Consider the following 17741-nt stretch of genomic DNA (forward strand, 5'->3'; position numbering starts at 1 on the left):
ATCCCCCTTTGACATACAGACCCTTACAATATAAATATAGAAACAATATAGTAAAGCTTCGCAATTAAAAATGAGAGATAAGGATTTTTAAACAGAGTTTAGTCGTGTTTTAAATTTCTTCATCAAAGTTATTCAATTTTTTTATGTGATGTGAGATAAGAAATATTAGGTAATTATAATAAGGGTATAGCCATCATATTTAAATAAGAGGTGGGGGGGGGGGAAGAAATATTTAAATGATAGACAAAAAATGAATCTATCCCTAAAAGCTTTTGCTGATATTATGCTTTAAATAGCCATATAAACGAGGAATAGAAGTTTTGAATTAATAAAATCAACATAATAGTGTAAATATACATAGAAAGCAATACTTTTTACAGGTAACTGGAAAGGAAGGTCCCCTATTTTTTTAAAAACAATTAAACAATCTTATTAATCCTGAAAGAAAAGTAACAGGATGTCTGTCTGTGCTGAAAGATCTCTCTTACCAATGTGTTGATAAGGTTCTCCCTAAATTTCTCTAGCTCCTTGTTCAGAACTATTTTGGGTAAATTGTTCCTAGAAAAAATGCCCCCCACCCCAAAAAAGTTTTAGTTAAAATAGACAGTGGTACTAACCCCCCCCTCCCTTTAAAGTGTCTCTAGAGGCCTCTAGGAGCAATGCTGCATGTAAAAGTAGCAAGATGTCTATGAGTGTGTTCCACCTCAAGTGTCCCCAAGTGCCTCTAGGAGCGTAGCTGCATGTCCTTATGAAAAAGTAACAAGATGTTTGTGATGGTGTCCCACCTCATGTGCTTCTAGTCCTTAGTTTAAAAAGTAACAGGGTGTATGTGAGACTGTCAGTCTAACTGCTGAACCGATATGGCTCTCCTTTACAATTTAGCTTCTTCAAGGTCCTTAAAAGGTTTATAACTATTTGGGGGTGAGTACTGCCAACCTCACAATAGTAATCACACCTAGAAAAAAATATCTTAATTTTTGGTTGTGCCTCTGGTAAATCTGATATATTAACATACACATAATTTGTTTTTTTTTTGGAGGGGGGGGGAGGTGGGGATAATACAGTTTAATAAAATTTTAATTCTTCTTCTTAAAATTAATTATATTCTTAACTAATATCAACTATTAGTGGTCGAATGGGGGGGGGGCGGGGGGGGGTTCATTGAGTTGAGTTTTAAGTAAAAGTTGGTTAAATAAAAGGGTGGAAGAAGCGAAAATGACTTTAACTTACTAATTGTTGGAAATTCATTAAACAGGGGACATGCACAAAATTTTCAAGCCCTCTAGCTCTTATAGGAGCCGAGATATTATGGGTTGGGCGTATAACTACCCTCCCCCCGCCCCTCTCCTTCCGAAGGTCATGAAAGGGACCTGACCACAAAGGGTTAATAAATTTCTAGTCACTAATATCAATGACTATTTGTGTAGATGAAGCAAAATCCTACTTTTGATTCTTGTGACGTCATAAAAATAACTGATTATCCATCTCTTTGTTAGGGGTTTTCTTTCCCAATTCTCCTCTCATCACCCTCATTTTTATGACGTCATATGAACAGATTTGGCTTCTTCCTATGTGTATTATAAGGCCTGGAAAGCTAAAAAAGAGGCAACACATTAATTTAATTTTATCATAATTTAAATGTATAAAACTTTTGATTTGCCAAACTCAGAACTTAAAAGAAAACTTGGCTATAGTCCCTTTCATGGCAACGCCTCTTAAGGGGGTTTTCATTGTATTTTCACTGTAGCTTTTCCTCTATTTCTAGCCCCTTTGAGGATTCTAATCCTGTGGGGCAACGCCTCCTAAGGGGGTTTTATTGTATTTTCACTGTAGCTTTACCCCTATTTCTAGCCCCTTTGGGGGCTCTAATCCTGTGGGGCAATCATCTATCAAAATCTACTGTGAAATTACGACGAAACGCCCCTTAAGAGGCATTGCCACTTAAAGGACTATACCCAAAAACCTTTATTAAAATTTTTTTTTCCTTATCTTATTTCTAACTTATTTTATCCATAGCTAAAAATATTTGATTTATCAATTTGACAAAAGTTGGGAATCAATTGATGAAACATGAAAATCATATAAATGTTTTAGGTGTCATAAGAAAGTTGATTGCAAGTTGTTCTTTTGCCAATTTTGGCCCTGAAGTCAGGTAAGCTTCATAAGAAGAAATCTTTTTATATTTGCAAATTTAATTGGAAATCAAAATTTAACAAAATATTCAGTTTTTACTTGGAAGGGGGGGGGAGAGAAGAGTTTTTGTGGAAAAAGTAAAAAAAAATGTGTTTTGTAGATAGAGGGGTAGGGGATAATGAATTAATTCAAAATTTAGAAGGTATTTTCAAATATGAGTAACATCTTAAAACTGTATTTCAGTAGTTTTTCATTCTGAAACATTTTCAAGTGTCCATCTAGTGTAGATACACCCAGTTGGAAATTATTTTCTTTTCTTGTAGAACCACACTTGGGAAGGTTTTTATAGATTCAATAAAATTTATTTTTTAGGTTTATAAATTAAAAACTAAGAGAAACTTTGCCTGCCAAGAACAAAGCAAGGTAAATTCTTTTTTAATTATCAACAATCAATATTTTATTAAAATCTGAAAGATTTGTAATGTAAAACAAAGCTATACTATTAAAGAACTGGACTTTTAAAGTGTACAGACAACTTTTTTTATTCTTTTGAAACATACATTCAATTTTATTTCTAAAAACATTGTAAAATTTTCTCTAATTAATAAATAAATAAATTTGGAAATATGATATAAATAATAGGGAGCTATTATCATAATTAAAACACTAAGTAGCACCAAAGGTTATTGAATATAATTATAAATGTAAGGGAACAATACTTTTTAGTGTAATAAAACTATATATAACTCATGATGCAACAGATAACCTGGTGAACGATTGTTCTTGAAATTATTTCTGGATACCCCACTCCCCTTTTTTAATAAGCAATGGGGGGCTCTTACTTTTATCTAACCTAAATAAATATAAAATAGGCACAAAAATTCATAATTTTAAAAATTTGTCTGGAAACCTTTAAGATTTTCAGTACTATTGAACATTAAAGACAATCCACCAGGATGTAATTTATTAATTTATTCTAGGAATATGTCTTCTTCTTCTTCTTTTTATTCTTCTGATGAAGAGGTGGATGAAAAGTAAGTTATTATTATGTTATTGCACTAGCAAATATGTTCTTAAGGCCTAAATAAATATGAAATAGGCACAAAAATTCATAATTTTAAAAATTTGTCTGGAAACCTTTAAGATTTCCAGTACTATTGAACATTAAAGACAATCCACCAGGATGTAATTTATTCATTTATTCTAGGAATATGTCTTCTTCTTCTTCTTTTTATTCTTCTGATGAAGAGGTGGATGAAAAGTAAGTTATTATTATGTTATTGCACTAGCAAATATGTTCTTAAGGCCTAAATAAATATGAAATAGGCACAAAAATTCATAATTTTAAAAATTTGTCTGGAAACCTTTAAGATTTCCAGTACTATTGAACATTAAAGACAATCCACCAGGATGTAATTAATTCATTTATTCTAGGAATATGTCTTCTTCTTCTGAAGAAGAGGATCCACCTCCACCTTCAGAGGAAAAGTAAGTTATCAATTATCATTATGTTATTGCACCAGCAAATATGTTCTTAAGGCCTTTTGGGGCCTTGTGTTGGGGGGAGGGGAAAGTCAACACACCTTTTTTTTTTTTTTGGGGGGGGGGGGGTTAAGAAAGTACATTAATAATGATGTTCATGAAGTCTAGAACATCACAGTATATTACAGTACCACTAGTATACCTAGTATATATAGAAACTAGCCGCTTCGCCCCTAGCCTCAGGTGATCAAAATAAAAATGAAAGCGAAATTTGTAAAAGGACCAAGGAAATCTTCAGCAAAAAAAAAGGACCAAGGAAATCTTTTACAAAAAAAAATAAAAATAAAATTTTTTTTTTAAATTTAAATTAAAAAAAAAATTTAAAAAAATATTAAAAAAATAATAAAAAAAAAATAAAAAAAAAAAAAAAAAAAAACATTAAAGAAAAAAAATTAATAAATAAAAAAAAGTAATAAAAATAAAGGGGGGATTTTTTTGTTTTTGGGGGGGTTGGGTGTGTCTCCCCCCCCAAGAAAATAGCTTAAGCTTCAAACGGATGGACGGACGGACAGACAGACGGAAAGACAGACATACATTGTACTACTTTGTATTATTGATATATATTTATATTATGAAGTCTAGAACATAACAGTATATTACAGTACCACTACAGTAAGACCCTCAAAAAAGTATTTTTTAGGTTGTACAACCTATATTTTCTAATATATTATCAAAAGTTGTATATATTCTTCTTCTCTATACATTTGCCCTCATTAACAGCGGAGATTTATAGAGCTGATTCAGCCCTCTAAATTAGGTTGTTAAATTAAAGGGTGAAAGAAGCAAAAATTGACTTTAACTCACTTGCAGTCAGAAATTCATTATCAAACAATAGCCCTCTAGCTCTAATAGGAGCTGAGATAAAGGTTTGGCAATAGGTCTGACTGTTAAAGGACGCCTGCAAGAAATACCACGTTTTAACTGCTTAAAGACTGCCACAAGTAGACCCAATACCCCAAATTTAAAGCCTTCAGCTTCAATAACAAAAAAGTTCTAGGCATTTCAAAGTAGCATTTTATGTACAATGAAATTTTTGAAAGATTTCCAATGCTAATAAAAGAAAAAATTATAACCTTATCTTTGTCAGAAACTTAAATTGCCTGTAACTGATTACATTTTTACAATAAAAAACACCACATTTCATAGTCAAAATCTATGAAAAAAAATCAATTTAAATTGCATTTGTAAACAAAAATCATAGCGGAAACAAAGGGGTAAACTAATACAAGCTCAGCTGTGATTGGTTGCTTAGCTGATTCAGCCTTCTCATTGGCTACAGTACACTCGGTACAATGCAAGTTAAACTTAATTTTTTTTAATGATTTTGACTATAAAGATGGGTATTTCTATTGTAAAAATATGATTAGTTACTGGCAACCTAAATTTATGACAAAAATAAGCTTATAATTATTTTTCTAGGCCACATAGTTTAATTTCAAAATTTCTAACATTGGCATTGAGATTCTTTCAAAATTTTCATTGTACATAAAATGTCATTTTAAAATGATAAGAACTTTTTTGTCATAGAAGCTTAAGGCTTTAAATTTGAGGTATTGGGTCTACTTTTGGCAGTCTTTTAGCAGTTAAAGCGTTGTATTTCTTGCAGGCTTCCTTTAAAGTACCACTAGTATACCAAGAATATATAGATATATAAGTATATACTGAAGTCTAGAGCATCACAGTATATTACAGTATCACTAGTATACCTAGAATATATAGAAATATATTTATATTATGAAGTCTAAAACATCACAGTATATTACAGTACAACTAGTATACCTAGTATATATAGAAATGTATTTATATTATGAAGTCTAGAACATTACAGTATATTACAGTACCACTAGTATCCCTGGTATATATAGAAATATATTTATATTATGAAGTCTAGAACATTACAGTATATTACAGTACCACTAGTATACCTGGTATATATAGAAATATATTTATATTATGAAGTCTAGAGCATCACAGTATATTACAGTACCACTAGTATACCTGGTATATATAGAAATATATTTATATTATTAAGTCTAGAACATCACAGTATATTAAAGTACAGTAATAGTTTACCTATTATTCATAGAAATATATTCATAATTTGAAGTCTAGAACATCACAGTATATAACAGTAGTTTTAGCCAAACGGCTGAATGTACAGATCATGCCCGTACACTGTTTTAAGCGGCATAAGAAGACCTACAAATAATTTGGAATAGCCATAAATCAATGATGCATAATTATCTCGCAGTGCAGAGAAATGAGCAAAAAAGACCTATTTTACGCGTTTTTTCTTCAGTGAAGCTTTCCCTGTGCATCATTGGATCTTGGCTATTCCAGATTGTTTGTAGTCCTTCTTATGCCGCTTAAAACTCTGTGCGGGTATGATCTCTACCTTCAGCCGTTTGGCAGCTAGCAGCCTTTAAAATTCATAGATTTTTGTAAATATTTGTTACCAGGAATAAACCGTGAACTGCAGTTGATCCATACATTTAAATTTATTTTGGAAACACAGTAAATTATCCTCCAACAACTATCCACTTATATATATTATCCATATAAAAAAGTAAAAGGTTTTTTTTCTGTCTGTCTATACCAAAGGATCTCGTAAACTACCAAACCAATATGGTTCTACTTTACAGTGAAGCTTCTCATAGGTCCAGGGAAGGTTTATACCACCACCCTCACAACAGAAATTGTCAAAAATCCTCGTAGACTTTTCTTGGTAAACTGCAGAAAGTATACATGCCCCTAGAGGCCTCTGAGAGCATAGCCGCTAGTAGACTTATATGAAAATTAAAAGCTGTATTTTGTGATGGAATAATCAATTACAGTGTAAAAAACTGGTGCTTTCTCTTCCCCTTTTTTTTGTAAAAACTTTCCAATTTTTATATCCAGGGGGCTTTAACCTTTACTTTACCAAAAAAAGCATAAAAATCCTAATATTAAAAAGCTTTTTTTGATGAATTACTGGAGAATTTTTTTTTGTCGGGTATAAGGTATACCCAACAAGCAAAATGAATATAGAAGAATGTTTGGGGGGCAGATGGAGAGGTCGTCAACGATGTGTTGCCCCCAAATGACAGCTGATAACATGTATAATTTGCATGATTTCTTTATGAATTAGTTTTTTATGTCTGGATTTCTGGATGTCTCCTTCTGCTGGTGACAAGCAAGAGGATACTTCTACAGAAAAGTAAGTTGTGATAATAATAATAAATCAGCAGTTATGCCCCCTTAAGACCTCTAGGGGCACTTGAGGTCTTTAACCCTTAACATTCGGGCCCCTTGCCGTACCTTTATCAGTTGGAGGGGGGGGGGGAGTTTACCCCCCCCCCCTCTATTATCTCAGTTTCTATTAGTGCTAGAGGGCTAAAAATTTTGTTCAAGTCTCCTGTTTGATAATAAATTTCCGACCTTAAGTGAGTCAAAGTAAATTTTTGCTTCCTTCATCCTTTTTTTAAAAACCTTTGTTTTTAGGTCTTTTTTTACTTAAAAATTTCAAGCGGCTCTAATTTTCTTATTTTTGAAGCTAGAAGAACAATTTTTTGGCAGAAAATGTTTATCTTTATGTAAACTTTACATTAGAAATATCAAAATATAAATTTCAGCAGCTGCAGCTGTACTTGGCAGCTGCAAGCCGCTTAATCAGCGAGAAAACGGGAAATTTTAATATGTTATGTAGACAGGTAAGAAAGGCTTAAGTCAAAAATTTCGGTCACAGGAGCCCTTTAAAGATTTTTGGGGACCTGGAGGATCAAGACCTGCAGGATCATACCTGGAACCTGAAATTGACTTGAACACCTGTATTTAATATTAGGATGTACTACTAGAGGATATTTTAGTATTTTGGTAACATAAATCCTGTGCCCGCCAGGATGGAGATATTAAAAAAATTCCAACATTCAGTTATGTGTCATACACATGTTTAAAAACTCACACAGTTTAGGCTTTTTATCTTTCACATACAGAAAATGATATAGAAAAAATCGGAGGGGGGGGGGGGGGCGCCGTTCAACGCATAGTCTACATAGAAATGTATTTATATTCTGTAATAATGTAAAAACACTAATATATAATCATTTTTGTATAGGAATATGTATTCTAAAGAAGATGCAGAGAAGTTTCTCTGGAACTGTGAAGCAGGAAATCTGGATGAAGTGAATAATGCCCTCTCTAAATACCCAGATATTATACATGAAAAAGACGACTGGACTGGTAAGTCAATTAAGCTGCTTTGATCCATTAAAATATTCATTTAACAATGCTTGAGATTTAGTTGATATTAGGAATATCCGGGAAAGCTTAAAAAATAAATAACATTAATAATTAACAGACAGACATACACAGATCCAGTTTAAAAAAGGATATATATCTAACTATCTATCTTTCTATCCATCTGTCTATATATCTACAAGGTGTATCAAATAAAACTGCGTTTTCCGTTTTTCTGACACAACAAGAAGGAATACAGAAAAAATAATTATATGTACTGTAAAAAGATACATAAAACTTACAAAAGGAGTCTTTTATTATCTCTAACAAGGATGACAACATCCATAAAAGCAAAGCTCTGAAACGATATGACAGACGAACATTAACTATTGTTGAGTTTCAGAACTGAATATACAAAATATGAAAATATAAGGTTTGACAAAATTATACGTAAATTTGTTGCAAAACTTATTAAATGCAGAATTCTGTTTAAGGACTTACTGACATTTTAATACTTGATTATAGAGATGCTTTGCTCATAATATTGTACCTTATTGTAATAGGAATCAGTAATCAAAAAATCAGATCAATCGGATGATTTTATCACATAAAAAATTGTTATTAAAAAGTAAAAAATTCAACATGTTTAAAATGGACGTACGGACATTCTGGTAACGATTATAGAGTTGCTACGCTTTTTAAATCGTACATATCTACTACAGGAATCACCATGCAAAATTTGAAATTGATAGGACAATTCTAACATGCCTATATTAACGAATAAAAGCGGCTATACTCAAAAAACGCCTATCTCAGAAAACGCCTATCTCAGAAAACGCCTGTCTCAAAAAACGCCCATCTCAGAATTCGCCTATCTCAAAAAACGCCTTTTTCATAAAATGCCTACTACATTTTTAAAAATTATCTTGTAGTCTAAGAAGGTATTGTGAATATTTTACAATAGTACATTATAAATCTTCTTATTGAAATATCTATTCCTGAAGTATAATGTCACTTTTGTACATTCCTTAGGTACTTTTTATTTTTGTAAGCCTTTTGAGTAACAACATACTAAAGGTTTGCTTTTTGAAAATTGATCACAATTGAATATCAAAAACTTTTACCTAGTTAATTCATCTTTTAATTTTTATTTTTTTTCATATATCTACTGCAAACAACCTAGTTTACTTTTCAGTTATTACAATTAGATGAACAACTATGAGCTCTATTAAAACATACTTTTTATCTATTTTCTTTATTATTTGACCTAATATCTTGAATTAACAGAATATCAGGTTGAAATGTTGTAAATATGACTAAACCTAGTAAATTTGTTAAGAGATAATCATAAAGATGTTGTGATTTTGGTTGGATAAATTTTAAAATGGCGTTGTGAAATTTGGGTAGGGTGTAAGGATGGGATAAATAGTTTGTAAAACACAAAATTATGTTCTAGTTTTTATTATGCTTGAAAGAAATTTTAGATTTGTGTTATGTTATTATTAAAATACACAAATAATATACAAAATATTTATTGAGTATGATATGCTTTAAACTTATCAGAATTAGATAGCTGTTCCTCAAAAAAAAAAAAAAATAGTTTAGAATACCTAATCATTATGAATTATAAAGCAATTTAACATTTTTTTTAGATTCTACTTTCCATAGTTGATGAATTTTGGGGGAAAAATAGGGTGACGTTATTTTAATGTCTTATCCCTATATTCCTTCTTATTTTTAACATATTAAAAAATGATGTACTTTTGAATGAGCTTCAATAATTAAACTCTTTCCTTCAATGAGTTCTTCCTCCAACATTTTTTCCTATTTATTTAAACTACCCCTTTTCTCTAAATATAGCAGCTACTCTTTAGTTTACCATTTTATACATCTTTGTACATAAAATGGTTGATTTGGTAACTATTTATTTGTGTTTTAAATAAGAGATAATGAATGACAAGTATTGTATTATTCTTTTAAATACTATTAATAAATTAGGTTTTTTTTAAAATGTAGTGGGCATTTTATGAAAAAGGTGTTTTTTGAGATAGGCGTTTTCTGAGATGGGCGTTTTTTGAGATGACCCATAAAAGCTAACTATCTCGGACGGACGGACGTACGGACGAACGGACCGACCCTAATTATAAAAAAGCTTCGCTTTTAAAAATATGGCCGCAATTATAAGTATTTAGTATCAAAAATGCTCTCTGTGAAAGAAGCAGTGAAAGAAAAATTATGATAACTCTTTAATTTTATATGAATTAAGTATTAATATAAAGAAGTTGTATCAACTTTTTTTTTATAGCTAGCCGGTCCTTTTAGTAAGTAGTAGATGTAAAATTTTTCATAGAATTCAGATATGCAATCGGTTTTTTTGTAGACCTCTTATTTTTAAAGTAATTTAAGTTTAAAAAAAAAAAATTAAGTCGATTTTAAGGTACTAAAATGCAACAAAAAAAAGAAAGAAAATGGCCATTATGAACAAAAATAGTAAGATCTTTAATTTGACACCTTACTTTTTCAATTCTGTCAGGTAATTATTGAAAAAATCGATTTTTTTTGTTGCGTTTTAGTACCTTAAAACCGACTTAATTATTTTTTTAAAAAACTTAAATTACTTAAAAAATAAGAGGTCTACAAAAAAACCGATTGCATATCTGAATTCTATGAAAATTTTTACATCTACTACTTACTAAAAGAACCGGCTAGCCATAAAAAAAAGTTGATACACCTTCTTTAGAAAAAGGTCTAAGATTAATAATTTTATGAATTTTAAAGATGAATTTCTTTTCTGCTCTCCATAAATTCATTTTAGAAAACTATAATTTGTCATATTTTTCAACATAGATAACAAGGATGACAACATCCATAAGTAGCGAAGCTAAAAAAATATGGATAAACATATAGAAAAAATGATCTATTGAGTATGTCATACAAAACTGAAATAAAATAAATCACTTAACCTTTTAGAAATGTCTTTTAAAGCATTAAGCTAATAAGAAAAATGTGTAAATCTAGGATTCAATCTACCAATCCAACTAATAGTAAGTCTTTACAAAACTTTGTGAAAATATGTAGAATGTTGACTTAATCAATCCTTAAAAATTTTTCTTCAACAGGAGTCAAGAAAATCACAAAAACCTGAAAAACTTGGAATCGATCTAGCACCACAACCAATAACCAATAATTTCTGAAACTTTCAGCCGTCTATCATGAATAAGGTTTGATAAAATCATGAAAACTTAAAAATCTAGGAATCAATCTAGCACCCCAAATAATGTAAAAATCTAAATGAAAATATGTGGATGTAAATTTTTATAATCCCTGATAATTTAAGCTGCCTGTCTTGAAAAGACCTTGAGAAAAATACGAAAACAGAAAAATCTTTATAATCAATCTAGCACCTCAATTAGCAGACAGATGGACAAAACAATGTATAGAATAGATGAGCATATATCACAGGAATATTCCCTAAATATTTCAGCTGTCTATTCCAATTGAAGCCGAGAAAATCATGTTTCTCCCACTTTGTCTCTGACAGACGGACAGACATTTCAAATTATAGAAAGGCTTCGCTACTTTACTAAAAATCTCAGCTGTATATGTTTAATAGGAGCCAAGAAAATCACGTTTCCTCCCACTTTGTCTCTGAGAGACGGACGGACATTAAAAATTATAGAGTAGCTTCGCTACTAAAAACATTTATTCAGTGACTGAATACACCCTGCCTTACGGAAGCAGTAAATACAATTAATAATAATATTATAATTATACAAAAAGAAAAATTTAATATTTGTTTTCAAAAAAGAAATTTGAGATCGAATTTTTAATGTAATTGGTAGATTATTTCGTTGTTGTCTTAAAAATGTTGTTTTCAAGTAAAAGAAAGGTTTAAATTGTTCCCCAAAGCAAAAAATTCTACCAGAATAAAGCATCAAACGTACCCTTTGAAATCTTTATGCACTAAAAATGTGCCATTGTTAAAAGCGAAGCTTTTCTATAATTAGGGTCGGTCCGTCCGTACGTCCGTACGTCCGTAACGGATAGCTTTTTTCGTTAATTTAGGCATGTTAGAATTGTCCAATCGATTTCCAATTTTGCATGGTGATTCCTTTAATAGTTAGGTACGATTTTGAAAGCGTAGCAACTCTATAATCATTAACAAAATTTCCGTACGTCCGTTTTAAACATGTTGATTTTTGTAACTTTTTTAACAACAAATTTTTATGTGATCAAATCATCCGATTGATCTGATTTTTGGTATATTGATTCCTGGGAGAACAAAGTATAATGTTATAAGCGAAGCAACTCTATAATCAAGTCCTAAAAATGTAGGTATGTCCATAAACATTATTATGTATAAAGAAGCAGTTTTTCAACAAATTTACTTAGAATTTTGCTTCGAGTCTTATATATTTATATTCTGATTATTTAGTTCTGACAATATATAAGTGTTAACGTCCGTTTGTCTTACCGTTTAAGTGCTTCGCTTTTATGGATGTTGTCATCCTTGTTTTAAGAGATATTATAAAACACCTTTTCTAAGTTTAATTTATGCTTGTACAGTGAACAAGGACCTATAATTATGTTTTCTTTATTTCATCTGAAAATCGGAAAACATAGTTTCAATTGAAACACCCTGTATATACCCATAGATATATCTCTCAGAATGATAAGTGGTATAAATGTTTTATATATTTATCTGACTACCTATCTATCTATCATATAAATATCTTTCCATTTTTCTATCTATTATATAGCTTTATGTTTATCTTTTTTAAAATGTATATCTCTCTATCCATCTTTCTATCCTTTTAACTATTTATCTATCTATCTTTCTATCCATCTATCTATCTATCTATCTATCTATCTATTTATCTATCTATCTATCTATATATCTATCTATCTATCTATCTATCTATCTATCTATCTATCTATCTATCTATCTATCTATCTATCTATCTATCTATCTATCTATCTATCTATCTATCTATCTATCTATCTATCTATCTATCTATCTATCTATCTATCTATCTATCTATCTATCTATCTATCTATCTATCTATCTATCTATCTATCTATCTATCTATCTATCTATCTATCTATCTATCTATCTATCTATCTATCTATCTATCTATCTATCTATCTATCTATCTATCTATCTATCTATCTATCTATCTATCTATCTATCTATCTATCTATCTATCTATCTATCTATCTATCTATCTATCTATCTATCTATCTATCTATCTATCTATCTATCTATCTATCTATCTATCTATCTATCTATCTATCTATCTATCTATCTATCTATCTATCTATCTATCTATCTATCTTTTTATCTATCTATCTATCTATCTATCTATCTATCTATCTATCTATCTATCTATCTATCTACCTATCTATCTATCTATCTCTATTTCTGTATCTATCTAAAGATCCATATCCTTTTTTTTGTTTTTATCTTTTAAATATGAGAAAAGTTAAGACATTAAACTAAATATATAACAATATTTAGGAGAGACAAGTCTCCACAAGGCAAGTGAGGGAGGTAACGTGGATGTGGTCAACATACTAATAGAGAGAGGAGCTGATATACATCAGAAGGATAATAGTGGTAAGTTAACTATCTATCTATCTACCTATAAATCTATCTATCTATCTATCTATTTATCTATCTATCTACCTATCTATCTATCTATCTCTATTTCTGTATCTATCTAAAGATCCATATCCTTTTTTTTTGTTTTTATCTTTTAAATATGAGAAAAGTTAAGACATTAAACTAAATATATAACAATATTTAGGAAAGACAAGTCTCCACAAGGCAATTGAGGGAGGTAACGTGGATGTGGTCAAGATACTGGTAGAGAGAGGAGCTGATATACATCAGAAGGATATTTATGGTAAGTTATTTTATATATTTAACTAACTATGTTTCTATCTATCAATTTAGATATCTTTTCATCTTTCCATGTATCAATCTATCTACTATCTATTTATCTATCTATCTATTTATTCATCTATCCATCTATCTCTATTTCTGTATCTATATAAAGATCCATATACATTTTTTTTGTTTTCATCTTTTAAATATGAGAAAAGTTAAGACATTAAACTAAATATATAAAAATATTTAGGAGAGACAAGTCTCCACAAGGCAAGTGAGGGAGGTAACGTGGATGTGGTCAAGATACTGGTAGAGAGTGGAGCCAATATACATCAGAAGGATGATCGTGGTAAGTTTATTTTATATTTTTAACTAACTATGTATCTATCTATCAATTTAGATATCTTTTCATCTTTCCATGTATCTATCTATCTACCTATCTATTTATCTATTTATCTATATATCAATATATCTATCTATCTATATATTTATATATCTATCTAATTACCCACCTATCTTTCTACTATTCTACTAAAGATCCATATATATTCTATTATTTCTATTTATTAAACATATAAAAAGTTAAACAATTAACTAAATATATAACAATATTTAGGATATACAAGTCTTCACCGGGCAAGTGATAGAGGTAAAGTGGATGTGGTCAAGATACTGGTAGAGAGAGGAGCTGATATAGAACAGAAGGATAATTATGGTCAGTTTATTTTATATATTTAACTAACTATGTTTCTATCTATCAATTTAGATATCTTTTCATCTTTCCATGTAACTATATATCTACCTATCTATCTATCTATCTATATTTCAATATATCTATATATCTATTTATTCATCTATCCATCTTTCTCTATTTCTGTATCTATCTAAAGATCCATATACATTTTTTTTGTTTCTACCTATTAAATATGAGAAAAATTAAAACAATAAACTAAATATACAGGGCGTTTAAAAAAAACTGCGTTTTTCGGTTTTGGGAAACAACCAGTAGGAGTATGAAAAAAATGATTATAGGTCCATATTCTATGTATAAATGTACACCAGATTTGCTTAAAGGACGCCTGCAAGAAATACCACGCTTTAACTGCTAAAAGACTGCCATAAGTAGACCCAATACCCCAAATTTAAAGCCTTCAGCTTCAATAACAAAAAAGTTCTAGGCATTTCAAAATAGCATTTTATGTACAATGAAAATTTTGAAAGATTTACTATGCTTATAAAAGAAAAAAACAATATTAAATTACGTCGCCTAGACACAAAATTATGACTTTATCTTTGTCAGAAACTTAGATTGCTGGTAACTGATTACGTTTTTACAATAAAAACACCACATCTCATAGTCAAAATCAACGAAAAAAATTCGATTTAAATTGCATTTTTAAACAAAAGTCAAACAGAAACAAAGGGGGAAACTAAGACAAGCTCAGCTGTGATTGGTTGTTTAGCTGATTCAGCCTTCTGATTGGCTACAGTACACTCGGTACAACGCAAGTAAAACTTAATTTTTTGTAATGATTTTGACTATAAAAATGGGTATTTTTATTGTAAAAATATAATTAGTTACTGGTTGCCTAAATTTATGACAAAAATAAGGTTATAATTTTGTTTCTAGGCCACGTAGTTTAATTTCAAAATTTCTAACATTAGCACTGCAATTCTTTCAAAATTTTCATTGTACATAAAATGTCATTTTGAAATGCCTAGAACATTTTTGTTATAAAAGCTGAAGGCTTCAAATTTGGGGTATTGGGTCTACTTGTGGTAGTCTTTCAGCAGTTAAAGCGTGGTATTTCTTGCAGGCTTCCTTTAAGGTGTTTTTTAATATCTCTAAAAATACGGCTTTTCTGATAGGTACATGTAGGAGAAAAATTCTTGATGTTAAATTTGATATATCAATTTGATTGAAATAACTTGTAAATTTTTGAGAAAAAAGTTTTAAAATCCCATTAATAATATGGTAAATGACACCATGGAAACTGTCCCAATTTTGTATAACTTTTGCGGAACATGTTCCAGTTATGTCATATATGTTTCGGGAAAGAGAAAGGGAAGGGGGAAAGAAAAAAAAGGGAAGGGGGGAAGAAAAAAGAGATGGGAGAAAAGGGGGTTTTCCCCATCTCTTTTGAAGAGATTTTCTTCCCCCCTTCCCTTTCTCTTTCCCGAAACGTATATGACGTAACTGGAACATGTTCCGCAAAAGTTATACAAAATTGGGACAGTTTCCATGGTGTCATGGTAAATGGGTAAATGAAAGTGCATGTTTAATTTTTTGTCATTATTTCCCTTTTTTTCTCTGAAAAACGCTTTTTAGATCCTTACAAATTGCAATATTTCTCGTTTTTCTTGGTTGAACAAACTTTAGGTGACTAACTCTTTATAGTATTTTAGATTATAACATAAAAATTAAAATACTTTTTATCCCAAGAAGTTATCTTTAAAAACAAAAAAGTTACAGCAGTTTGTTTTATTTACTTAAAAGTGCAACCTACAAATTAATAGCTTAAATGTTGATGTATGCACTTCAGATTTATGGTTTGACCGTAAATATAAAACATTTGATCCGTATTTGAAGGGGGGAGGGGTGGATTATAAATGTCCGTTAAGTAGTTCGTTCAATTAGATGCCAAAAGTGGGCGGAGGTTTTAAAGTTTGACCGGAATTGTCTATGAAAAATTCGTTTTATGTTTCAGTAAACCTGTAAAAAAGTTGAATAAAAATTGAAATGAAAATAAAATATGTTTGTTTATCATTTTAGACAGATAGGAATAGTATTTTTTTATAAAACAATATAAAAAGCCTTAAAAACTGACCGAAAAAATTATCATTCATGCTTTTTAGAATTAATCAACACTAAAATGCGCCGTTGTTTTTAGAGTAAACAATAAACACCTTTTATAAAATTAATCCATATTTTTATAGAGAATAAGAATATATAATTATTTTTTTCATACTCCTACTGGTTGTTTCCCAAAACCGGAAAACGCAGTTTTTTTTGAAACGCCCTGTATAACAATATTTAGGAAGGACAAGTCTTCACATGGCAAGTAGAGAAGGTCACGAGAGTGTGGTCAAGATGCTACTTGAGAGAGGAGCTGATATACATCAGAAGGATAATAATGGTAAGTTTATTTTATACATTTACATATATATCTATCTATTTATCTATGTATGTAATATATTTTCATCTTTCTATCAAAATAAATATATGTACTACCTGCTTCACCCTAGAGACTGCTAAGGGCAATTGAGGGTGTTGGGGAGAGGTAAGAAAGTTGACACCCCCCCCCCCCAGGCTTTCATTTTACTTGTAAAAGGAAACATTTTAAAAAGCTGCATTGTAAAGAAGAACCATATTGGTTTAGCAGTTTGATCCTTAGGCACAGACAGGCAGACACATACACATCATGTTACTTTAGCGTCTACTCCCCTAGAGGCCTCTAAAGGCAAATAATTTTTTTTTTCAATCTACAGTATGACCCACGAAAAAATATCTTTTAGGGTATACAGCTCTTTTTTTAATGTATTATCAAAAGTAGCATATGTCCTTGTTCTCTACATTTCCACACAAGCATATATAAAAAATTCAATTTTACCTCCATTAACACTGGAGATTTTTATAGACAAAGCTTTGAAAAAGTGACTAAGCAAAAGATTTTTTTTGATTCTCATTATTTTGGATAAATAAGTAAATTTGCAAATAATCAATTTATTCAGTAGTTTTTTTGCCATTTAAAATTGATTTTTTTTGTTGGAATACAAAATAAATAATTATTAACTCGTATAACATTCTTCAGTTACCAGAAAGATATAATGTAAACATCCAAAATAATGAGAATCAAAAAAATCAGTCAGTCACTTTTTCAAAACTTTAGCTCTAAAAATCTCCAGTGTTAATGGAGGTAAAATTAAAAATTTTATAAGTGCTTATGTGGAAATGTTCAGA

The 17741-nt window shown here is 30.1% G+C and overlaps 1 protein-coding gene across 1 annotated transcript in view; it reads left to right on the top strand.

Annotated features, from left to right (window-relative positions):
• The first annotated feature begins 3117 nt into the window (after positions 1 to 3117).
• The window catches only part of LOC145307581 (uncharacterized), a 29102-nt gene continuing 14478 nt past the window's right edge, over positions 3118 to 17741 (top strand). Inside the window, exons 1-9 of the mRNA XM_080150035.1 lie at positions 3118 to 3167; positions 3341 to 3394; positions 3568 to 3621; positions 7769 to 7893; positions 13409 to 13507; positions 13698 to 13796; positions 14031 to 14129; positions 14397 to 14495; positions 16819 to 16917. Coding sequence (XP_080006161.1) covers positions 3118 to 3167; positions 3341 to 3394; positions 3568 to 3621; positions 7769 to 7893; positions 13409 to 13507; positions 13698 to 13796; positions 14031 to 14129; positions 14397 to 14495; positions 16819 to 16917 — 778 coding nt within the window. The remainder of the gene's footprint in view (positions 3168 to 3340; positions 3395 to 3567; positions 3622 to 7768; positions 7894 to 13408; positions 13508 to 13697; positions 13797 to 14030; positions 14130 to 14396; positions 14496 to 16818; positions 16918 to 17741) is intronic.

This window comes from Acartia tonsa, chromosome 15, assembly GCF_053477335.1.
Source record: "Acartia tonsa isolate MP-2025a chromosome 15, ASM5347733v1, whole genome shotgun sequence".
NCBI lineage: Eukaryota > Metazoa > Arthropoda > Copepoda > Calanoida > Acartiidae > Acartia > Acartia tonsa.